Raw genomic sequence first — 12,061 nt, forward strand, 5'->3', positions numbered from 1 at the left:
TTTAAAATTCTAATTATTTATATATTTTCGTGAGTGACCAAACTGGTAGGTAAGTTAGATTTTTTTTTTTATAATTTTGGCACCGCAGAAATAAGAGACCTATTCCGATTTCCGCGATTTACACGTATCTTCAAAACTTTAAGGTTTACTGTAAGTATTGAACTGATTTTAGCGATTAAAGTCAACTCCAAAAAGAAACAACAACAAACAGAATATTTTCGTTAGCAAAAATGTTACAGAATAAAAATAAAATCGGTGGGTCGTCGAAAATATTTCTGCACCTATTTTTTTATTATTTTGCCTCAATTGTGGTCACTATCTGTACGGTTTCTGCTTCTTCGTATTTCCACGTACATGGGAACGTATGTCGGATTTCGTGTCGTTAAGCTCTCGATTCGCTTTTTTCTATACTTTTCCGAATTTTCTTGCAACAGTATTTTTAAATTTTTATTTTTTATGTGTCGATAATGTCCATTTATTTGAGGAACATATGTTGATATCGTTGTATGCGCATCTTCTTCGTTCTCCGATTCAACAATATCTGTTGTTACTTCTCTGAAGTCTGTTCCTCTCGAAGTCGATTCAACCATGTTTCTTAATTTTACCACAAGTGTATTTGATTCATTTTCATTGTTTATGACTTCAGTACTGTCTGGATAGTTAATATCGCTTTCTGTTACTTCCTGTACATCTGACCTTTGTACATTATAGTAATGATCTGGTACTTTAGCGTCTTCTGGACTAAATTTAATGATCTCTGGTGGATTAGTAGTCGTAGCTACTGTAGGAATTAAAAGATCAGTTGAAGGTACTATGGGTGTAACTATAGGATATATGGCTGGTTGTCGATATTCAACAGGAATCACACCTGAACTTCCCAGATGGTAATCTTCAATATTTGAATAGTTTAACTGTGGATAAATAATAGGATGTATGTTTCCTAAAGTTGGGTTAACAATTGTACCAGTCGTGGTTGTATCAAAGTTGTTATTGTTGTGCGTCACTGGTATCTCATTGTCGAAATTCTTTGTCGTGGTGTAAGAATTATAGTTTTGTATTGTCGCATAATCATCATTGAAAGATGACGATATATATTTGTTTGTATACCTTCCTTTCGAATATGTTGGTCTCTTTCTACTTCTGTAAGAAAATCGTTTACCGGGTATTGTAGTCTTTTTTCTGAATTGAAAAACAGGTTTTGATGTTGTTATATAAATTTCATCCGAATTAAATTTATGATGTGTACTTTCTGTACTTTGATCTCTATTGACAGGTATCCAGTGCACCTGATTTAGTTTATTATTAAATTTTGGTGGAACTGTATTAGTCACTTCTTCAGAATTTACAAGCTTATCGATTTTAATAAATTTTTTACTAGCGATAATACATTCGATATTCTTGCAGCTTGGTTTCGATTTTTCTGAATGTTTCGTTTGTCTATTTTGTTCATTATTAAGTCTTGTATGGAACGTTGGAGCGAATCTGAAGCCATCAGCTAGCAAATTTATTTCTCCTGGACTATTTGGTTTATAAAAATACAAAGGGTCGGACTGATGATTTAATTTTCCTTCATATTTTGGAGTACGTGATTCTTGACTTAGTTTAGCATCAGCATTTTTGTTTTCAAAAGAGCCTAAGTACATTTCTGAAAATGTTATTTGAGAACTAGATGGCAGATAAATATCCCCAAATTTTGCATTTAAGGTCTTTTCTAAATATTTCACTATATTTTGGAGGTTTTTTAATCTCTGAGCGTTACGGTATTCTTCGTACCAATTTCTCGGTTTCGCGTCTGCTTTTGTAAAAGGCGTTGGATATGGACTTCTATATTCAATTATAAAAGGTCTGGGACTAGTTTTTCTTATAAATTTATTTACAGGGGTTGTAGTTCGAGTCTTTACAGAGTTTTTTTTCGAAAACAATTTTCTTCTCGGACTACGAGTACGAGTTTCTGTTTCGGTGTGGCTGACTTCTTGCAAAGCATTGATAAGAAGTGGCATTCTTTCAAAGTAATCTTGATCGAAACCAAAATAATTTCTGTCCAGTCTGTCCGCTATTGGGAGATCTTTTTTTAAATATCTAGATATATTGAAATCTTTTCTTTCCTGTACAAAACCCGTTTCTACAGCAATCATATACTCGTAGATTAGTAGAACTATCTGAAACATAAAAAAGACATTTTTAGCATCAACACGTATTAGTATTAGATTTGAACTTTAAGTTTAAGACAGCTTATCCAATTACAATAATGTAGGAATAAAAGACTGAGTGTATGTTATATTTATTAGAATAATACGGTTAATAATTTTAAGAAATTATATAAAATTAATTTATTCAAATAAATATTGATTAATGTTATTATCATAATCTTGATTGTCATCCGGTTTCCAATCATTACGTTGTATTTCTAAATAACTGGATCTATCATTAGGTATCATTGAATTTGTAAATATATCGTTTTTATAATTATCTTCAATATTTATTAGTTCCCATTCGTATAAGTTAGATGCTTCAGTTGTTGTTTTGTTGTTCGTGTCAGTACTGTTCAGTGCTTTTATTATATTCTCAAGGTTTTTTATATTTTCTTCTACTGTTTCATCAGAGGTTTTTTCTAATTCTTCTTCTAAAGTTATGTCTTCTGTTTTAACCGATTTTTCAATTTTATTACTTCGAGTTACTGCTCTTTCCTTTAAGGAATCTTCTCTTAAATCCTTAGTCATAGTAAAAATGCTTGTTATAGCTGTTTCAGTACTGGAAGATTGTTGATGCAATTTCCAAGGGTCATCTTCGCTATAGATATCTGTAGTAGTTATAGTTGATCCTAAATCAATTTCTACTTCTTTCTTTACATTGTAATACTCTTTATTATGATTGGTGTTAGAAAACCTTTTCTGACTTTTAATTTCATTCAACTCTTGCCCTTTTGTATTTATCATTATATCATTATTTTGTGTATTTACATTATTAATGTAAACAGGAGTAGTTTCAACATAATCTTCGTATTCTTTTGGATAGTTAAGAAAACTTTTCGTTGGCTCTTTTAAATGACTACTTAAAATATAATCTCTTACAGTAACAGGAGAAATTGCATCACTCGTGTTTCTAATAGGGTCTGTAGTATTTTCTAAATTTTCATCAGTTGCTTCTATATAGTTTTTAGTCGTAGTAGTATTTAATGAAAATAAGTTATTACTTGCATCTTTTTTCTGTATAATAGGGTGAAGCAAAGCCACGATAGCGTTCAGTGTGTAATCTATTTCAGGTAAATTGGTTGTTGTACTTTGTGTCGTGTAAGGTTTTGTAGTTGTTTCTACATTCAGTGCTGTAGAACTATAGGACTTCGTAATAAATTCCAATAATGGTTTTGAAGTTATTGTTAGTGGTGATTTTGTAGTTAATTCATAATTTGAATGCTTGCATGGTTTTGTCACATTTGATTTATTTAATGATTTTGTAAAATTAGGTAATAATTTTTGTAAGTTTGTTATTAGTTTACTTAAAAGCTCGTTCATTTTCTTCGGACAACTACAGCGATTTTTTTCATTTGAGATTTCTATTTTTTGTTTTTTAGTGCTTTCTTTTAATGTTTTTATTCTAGAGTCTTTACTTTTCGTCATTGGAGTAGTATATTCCGGTATCATTGAGTTTTTGTGTATATCGTAAAAATATTTATTCATTGGTACAGTAGATCCTAATGTAACTTTCTCGCTTATCATTTTATCAACATAATTCATTATTCTCTGATAGTCTCTAATCTTTCTCACTTTCTTGAAGTAATCTATATTTCTTGTTGGGTTTTTGAAATAAACTATGGGCGAAGTTTTGTATTCTATAGTATAAAGTCTTGACGTTGGAACTTTCATCCAATTTCTAGTATCTGAAAATACGTTTTTGTAATACATCTGATCTGTCGGTTCCCTTTTATCTGGTAATGGATCATGACTCGAAGTTTCTTCATAGAAATATTTATTCTTTTTTAAAGTTTTCAATATTAGTGGGAGAATTTTAATTGTAGCAGGATCGAGACCTATTTTTCCTTTATCTAATTTGACCTCGAAGGGGAGATTGTTGATGCTGTTGTTCATTAGATTAAGCCATTTTGGTGTCAAAGTGGTTCTCGAATTAGTTCCTGAGATCAATGTGTACTCGTATATCAGGATGACGCACTGAAAAGAAAAAACATTTTATTTTATTTTTTAAATGTACCGGGTATCATTTTAATAATTTCCATAATTATGAAAATAAGACCCCTAAGCAGTCCTAAAAATACCATTTTACTATTCTACTGACAATTATTTCTAACCTAAGACACACAAACATATAAACATCTCATCGATTCATTATAAAAAAAACGTAAATTTTGTAAAAACGTACAGTAGGTACATAATGAGGTAGGGCACAGCAGGAAATTCCCTGCTCAAAAAATGGAGCAGCCCGATTGGGGAAGTACCTTACAGACACAGCTACATAATACTATTTTCAAGCAGTGCTATGTTCCTGTTGGTGAGTAAGGCGACCAGAGCTCCTGGGGGGAATTGGGGGTAGGATCGGCAATGCGCATTCTAGTGTTGCGGACGTCAATAAGCTACGGTAATCGCCATCATCAGCCGTACTCATGTTTAGCGACTTAGTTATATAAAAAAATATTGACTCTTAAGCTAAACGTATTCAAAAGCGTAAGATGCTACATATACTTGATATAATAACGTAATCTGCAAGTAGGCATACCACTTCTTTTTGATCTAAGCATACGTGATACATCTCGGCATAAACATAAATTAATAACATAATTTCAAAGACTTCCTTCGATCTTTCTTTTTACCCAAAGTAGTCGATAATTAAAAAAAAAAAAAAAACAAAAAAAAAATAATCTTTAAATTTTTATCGCATGGAATCACTTCTATATCTATGGAAATGTATGTAACCATCTCTATAAACTTAATTAACATCTACTATCATAAATAATAACTATTAATAATTTAACTTCATGAATGACCATAATAATTATTTACAATAATTGATATTACGAGAAACCATATAGCTTACGATATTACACAACACCAAGTTATATAACAAGTCTATTTAGCTGCGTTAAATTTTATTTACAAAATTAAAGTATATATTAACACATACAGACTTACCTTTCTTTTCTTGTGCAGGTTAGCACAATTAGTACACATTTGGAATAACATAAAAACACTTATTTAATATTACTTTTATTAAACCCAGAGAAGGGACTTAGAAATGAAAAAAAAAAATGTGTAGTCACTTATAATTAGCACATTATCCTTTTTTTAGAGTTCATCAAACACAGATCAAGACAAAAATAAGTATGATCAAAACAAATTTGTTATGAGCGAGCATCGAACCGCAACGAAATACGCATCAGCCTGTACTGTTACCACTGCGCGAACTCCACAAATATAAAAAAGAATACTAAAATTTTGATGAACACTTTTAAATAAGTTTCTTTCGAAGAATTTGAAAAAAAAAAAACAAAAAAAAAATAAAGACTAAAGTAATGGAAAGTAATTATATTAATGGATTATGATAAAACGAATATTCGTTAGTAGGTAATTATAGAGAAATATAAACATCTATTTACTATTAGTTATATTTATTTAACTATAAATAATTATGTAATTAAATTAATTATGATTGTATTATTATGTTGCATCATTATTATGTGAATACGCATTCTCCACATGTAATAGGGTCGACGGTAATTTTACAAATATTATAATTCAAACTTTATGACCCTACTTTCGACAATATTTACTCTTTACCAGTATTAAAGCCTTACCCAAAACATACATAATTATATGACAGTAATTTTAGAAATTTTAATTTGATCTAATCTAGATTGTAATTGTCATTTTAATAAGTCAAAATCAATTAATAAGTTTCGCAGGGCAATAGTATATTTATTATATTTACCGCCTCGGCCCATCGCGCTAAAAATCTTAATCCCGAGAGCGAAGTTCCCTTGGCGAGGATAACCCTGTCATAAGCTTACAGGTCTTTACCCGGACTGACTTCGGAACGTCTGGTGCCCAGCCAGCCAGAAGCCAGACAGTTATTTTAATAAATACTGATAAAATTATTTACGGACAGAGACTCAATTTTACAATTGAAATTGCAATTCAGGTAATTATTATTATTTGAGTTACGGTTTCCTTTTAATTCAATGTTTTTACGTCTGTTTTTGTCTGACTTTAAAAAAGGTTCTCATTTCGACTGTATTTTTTTAACGTGTGTGACTTCACAAGCTTTTACTTGGTGTATTGATTTTTATAATTCTTTTATTTTAATCAAAAGCTTGTGCTTGTCGTGTGGTCCATTTAAAATTTAACCGAGATTTAACGAATGCTTTTTATGTTATACGTAATAATGGGTATTTAACTATTTTTTTTTTTGTTGGCACAAACAAACCATTATAAAATTATACGCGAAGTCATCGACTGTACAGCGATAGCAACTTAGCATGACATCGATAGAAATCTAATTGCTATCGAGAAGTATAATCGTATATAATCGTATATGGATATGTTAATTGAATGCGATTATTATAACGATAATCGTATTGACAGTCGTGACGTATCGCCATACCGTCGTCTGTTAGATGAAAGTTGAATTTTATGCATTTATTAATTACGATCTCACATCTAGCCGTTCCATCTCCTCGCTGGCTATAAATTTTAATTCCTTATAAAATGAAATCCTACTAATATAATAAATACGAAAGTTTTGTTACTCTTCTGCGTAAAAACTCTTCAACTGATTTTAATGAAACTCGAGAAGATAAGATAGCTGGAGTATTAGAATAACGGTTACTTTTTATCCTGACAGTGCTACGGTATCGGACATCTCGATAGAAATAATACAGTAGTAATAAACTAAATTTTAAACAATGTTTTCAAATTTAGAAGCATTTTAGGCGTGTCGTGCATCACTAGCTTTGGTTAATTAGTGACTTCCGGTTATGAGGACCGGTTTTTACCGAAACTAATTACGGTTTTTTAGAAATAATTTAAATTTTTATTACGTTAGACTAAGAAAAATATAATCGAATTTCTAAAAGTTTCTGATTTATTGATTGGTTGTTTATCGTACATTTCCTTTTTTTATGTCTTTAGCTGTAATATAGTAAGGAGTAACTTAAGCTACTTTTATTATAGAAATTTATTTATTTTATAACTCTGCGAACTGAATAATAACTTTTTTGTTAAATTCCACGCGGATGAAGTCACGGGCACAGGTTTTTTGATATAAAAATTACAACGGAGTGCTAACGAATCAAAACGTAATAATTGAAAATATTGACTTTTTAACCGACTTCCAAAAAATGAGAAGGTTCACAATTTGACTGTATTTTTTTATTTATGTTACCTCAGAACTTCTTACTGGGTGGACCGACGTTGATAATTCTTTTAAAAAAAAAAAGCATTGCTTATTATGTGGTTCAATTGAAATTTTGAGCTATATCTTATAATGCATATTTACTTGACTATTTTTTCGCCGACCTACGTTGTATATCTCATAACTTTTTACTAGGTGTACCGATTTCGATGATTCTTTTTTTAATCGAAAGATGATGCTTGTTTTTTGGCTCTATTTAAATTTGATATAGGTTTGATTACGACTTTATAAGTGATCTTTGATAACGCGTATTTATTTGAGTATTTGTTCCTGTAACTACGTTGTACCAATTACTTGTTGATGTAATAGTATGATGAAGGTATGATGTAGTTTGGGGGCAAACACAATTATTAACGTCCACATCGAATAATTTACTTATAAAATTTATCTTTCATTTACATATGAAATCCACAAAAAAATTTTTATTTAATTTAAGAGTCACTTTAAGTTCAGTATATCAAAGCTTAAAACTTATAATTGAAAAAAGAACGTAAGTAACCGTAACATTTTCTAGCTGAAATAAAAAAAAAACAGTTATCAAAATTGATAATATCACATTTAAAAAGTATTAATAACATAATATATTACAAATTAAATATAGTCAATACGTTTCATCGTAAACTGTTTTAAATATCAATGAGCGCTTAAACTTTCATAAAATGTAATTCTAACCATAATTTAACAAAAAATAGGCAATTTTGTCAAGGCCAATTTAACACTGTTTATTTGTTGCAAGAAAAACTCTCATAATACAATGCGACAAGAGAAAATACAAACACGTTACATGTTTATAAACAACAGGAAGATTGAATGTGCGAGTTTTATAATTATTGTTGACATAATAAAATTGCTTTGAATTCCACACACGTAGGCACGAAATTATATTTGCATTTGTGGGTGGAATACTTTATACAGTTTCATGATCAACCCTTATCCTACATGGAGAAAGAGGCCTGTATCTGTGGGATATTACAGGCCGAGCGATGCATAGTCGTATGTTAGTTATATGTCAGCTGATATCTATACTTATACTCAATTGTGTTTTTTCATCATTATCATCATTACAGCCTATACAGTCCACTACTGGACATAGACCTCCACGAGTTTACGCCAAAAATAGCGTGAACTCATGTGTTTTGCCCATAGTCACCACGCTGGGCAGGCGGGTTGGTGACGTCAGGGCTGGCTTTGTCGCATCGAAGATTTAGAAGAAAAGGGATTGTGTTTGTTATCAAACAAAATAAAAAACTGACATTAATTGACATCTACAAGTAATTAATTGAGAACATGATCCACGTAGCCTGTAGAAAAAATAATCGATTAAAATTTAATTAATATGCATTATTGGGGATAATTAAAAATTAAAACTATTAATAATAATAGGTTAATACAATCTGATGACAAAATTAATATTATTTCGTTTGTAAAGTGTTTTTCTACTTGTGTACCTTATTTACCAATTACGCTGTCGTGGTGCAACGGTCGAAGCACTGGTTTGTAGCTGTTGCGCTGGCGTTTGGGGGTCGATCCTCACACGTGACAAACTTTTGTATTGGCTATACAGATGCTTGCCGTGGTCTGGGTGTTTGTGCAGTGCTTGTGGGTCTCCTCGCCGTGCTTCGGAGAACACGTTAAGCCGTTGTCCTGGTTGTTATCATGTACACCTTGTGTACATCTGATAGCGATCGTTACTCATAGTAGGGAAATACAGAAATATACCCGCACTAGAGCAGCGTGGTGGATTAAGCTCTGATCCTTCGCCTACGTCGGGAAAAGAAACCTATGCCCAGCAGTGGGACATACAGGCTGAAGCGTAACTTATTTGACTTTTTTTTAAAGACTCAATCCTGAAAACACTTTTTAACCGACTTCAAAAAAGAAAGAGGTTCTCAATTCGACTGCATTGTGTTTAATTTTTTTTTCTATGTATGTTACCTCATAACTTCTTACTAGGTAGACTTCATTTGCTGATTCTTTTTTTATTTGAAAGCCAGCGCTTGTCACTAATTCCCGTTTAAGTTTGATTGAGATCTGATAGGAACTTTTTGAATCGCTTATATATTTACTTGGCTATTTTTCGTTACCTACGTTGTATTACTTTTCGATGTAATTGAAGTCGATCTTTTTTTCGTTTTGCGAGCAAAAAATTATATTTATTTTGACAGATTGACTTTCGATTTTAAAGGCAATCTAACAAATCTGGTTAATGATGGACTGTTCTGACTGTTAACAAACTAATTAGCGCTTTTTAATCAATTAATCATTAGAATTAAATCTTAAATATTTTTCTTCAATAATGTGGAAAAATTTATTATACAAAGCGTACATTGCGGTTTTAGACGCCTATAGACGTAATATTTGGTATTTTTTCTAAAAAATAACAAGTTGAAATTTCAAATTGTTATATTGTGTAACAAATTATTTACAACTTATAGCAAACTTTCTTAAAACAGGATTTCTAAAACAAAAATAATAATACGAATTGCGAAAAGTAAAAAAAAAGTTACAAATAAATATATACAAAACAGTATTATTATTAATAGTTTCACAAATCTAATTTAAAAAGTTAATCACGGACATGACATATAGTTACTAAATATTTTTATTAAAATTATAATTTATATTGTAACTTCATACTTTTAATAAAAATTACAAACTAATGAAAACACTATTAATAGAGACGGTGAAACGGTTAAAAATACATAAATACGAAACGTATAACAAAAAAGAACAATTAAATTCGAATTTCACTAATTATAAATGAATAACAAGTACACAACCTTCCATTTAAATTACCATAGTTATTATAATAAATTAATTAAACAAATATAAATATAAACTTTCACTAGATTTTTATAAAATACTCACAACTACAATGGTAACGGTGATCGTTGTGGAAATGGCTGCGCACGCGCATCCCTGCTTCATTTGACGCTTCCTCGACAGCCGGAGGAACTCCTCGGTTTTCGCATCGATAGTCCTGTATAAACCGAAGCGCCTGATCTGGGAGCTGGTGACGCTGTCTGACCCCTCTGTCGACATCGTGTCGTTTAGTTCACATCACTAATAATGCTCCGAGTTATTTGTTTGTTCTAGCCGCGACTAAAACACGCGCATCGCTCGCGTCCGTACTGAAAAATGCGACGGATTCTTTGTGAGCGTTGACTGTTGTTTTTTCTCTGAGAGTTATGACGTAAGGATGGATATTGACTTTTACATATTTCTTGGTGGATATCGATAGTTTTTTATTTATTTATTTTTTTAAATTAAATACTGTAATATACGTTTACTATTAAAAGTTATTACACTTAAACACAAATTTTGAATGTTTAAGCTAATATCAAGTATATATATGTAATACTTTTTCCTTTTTTCCGAAATTAAAGTAGAACTAAATAAATATATAAATGATGAAGATATTAGAGATTAGTTTTTTTTTAATGTTGTTGTAAATACTACTATAATGTTGTACTATTGCGTGCAGTCACCAAAACCAACGGTTTTTTAGTTGTACAAGTTAAATATTTGTGTTTGTACCAATACTTCTTTCTGGTTTGAATGTCTGTCCTTGTGGGTCTCCCCATCGTGATTCGGAGAACATAATATTAAGCCGTTGGTCCCGGTTGTTGTCATAAATACCTGATAGCGATTGTTACTTATGCTAACATCATATCCACCGACTCGCAGTGGAGTAGCGTGGTAGATTTCCATCCTTCTCCTATATGGAGAAAGAGGTATATGCTCGGCAGTTGGATGTTACAGAATGAATCGTTTTATTGTTTTGCTTTTTGTTTAAACATTAGTTTATTAATCACTACCCATACAGTAGCGTACGCAGCTTACAGATCCACTTTAATACAAATCTCCGTGTGTATAAAGACTGTAAATGTAATACTGTAACTTTTCGTTACATACATACAAATGTAATTATAAAAATCTTTTTTTGTTAAAAATATTGATATTTTAGTTATAGTTTAATTCGTATCATTATCATCAACTTTTGTACCCTTTAATTTTATTCAATATAAAATTAATTAATATTATATAATAATTATATTAATAATATGGTTTTTTTACTCCTGTGATCAACGAGCTCAAACTGGTAAATTCTTAATGTATACTCTTATCCGATAATATCAAAGTAAATACAGATTTATTTATTTTATTTGATAATATTAAATAAAGAATTATAAAACAAATATTTTTGTACTACATTTTAAGAATTAGTTAATGAGAAAATCTATTAAAACATCGATAATAGTCAACAGCTACATCACTAGACACGCACGCGTGCGGGGCAGTGGAGCGTGCGCTACGGACAGTGCTCTAATCCCACCTAGTGCGGAGTGAAAACGTTTTAATTTTATTTTATGACATCATTTTTTAAGTTTCATATCACACGGGTCATATTCCGACCTTTTTACATACAACACCAATCGTAGACCATATGAAATCTAGTAGAAATGGCCATGACTAAATTGATAGAGTCAAATTTAAGAGTAGTTAAAAGCAGTCATACGTTAATAGACATAACATGCAGTTATCTTGTTAACCGACTTCAAAAAGAGGAGAAGGTTCTCATTTCGACTGTATTTTTTATTTGTCACTGAAATTACTATGCTAGTTTTTCAGATTTATGCAC

At 30.9% G+C, this 12,061-nt stretch overlaps 1 protein-coding gene across 1 annotated transcript; it reads right to left on the reverse strand.

Annotated features, from left to right (window-relative positions):
• LOC123654809 lies at positions 1-10,461 on the reverse strand. Its single transcript, XM_045590694.1, has 2 exons — positions 10,288-10,461; positions 1-2,159 (listed from the first exon to the last, which is right to left on the reverse strand). Exons 1-2 carry the CDS (start codon positions 10,459-10,461, stop codon positions 303-305), a joined length of 2,031 nt encoding a protein of 676 aa, XP_045446650.1. The 3' UTR covers positions 1-302.
• Between the last annotated feature and the right edge of the window lie 1,600 nt (positions 10,462-12,061).

This window comes from Melitaea cinxia, chromosome 6 (assembly GCF_905220565.1).
Source record: "Melitaea cinxia chromosome 6, ilMelCinx1.1, whole genome shotgun sequence".
Classification (NCBI taxonomy): Eukaryota; Metazoa; Arthropoda; class Insecta; order Lepidoptera; family Nymphalidae; genus Melitaea; species Melitaea cinxia.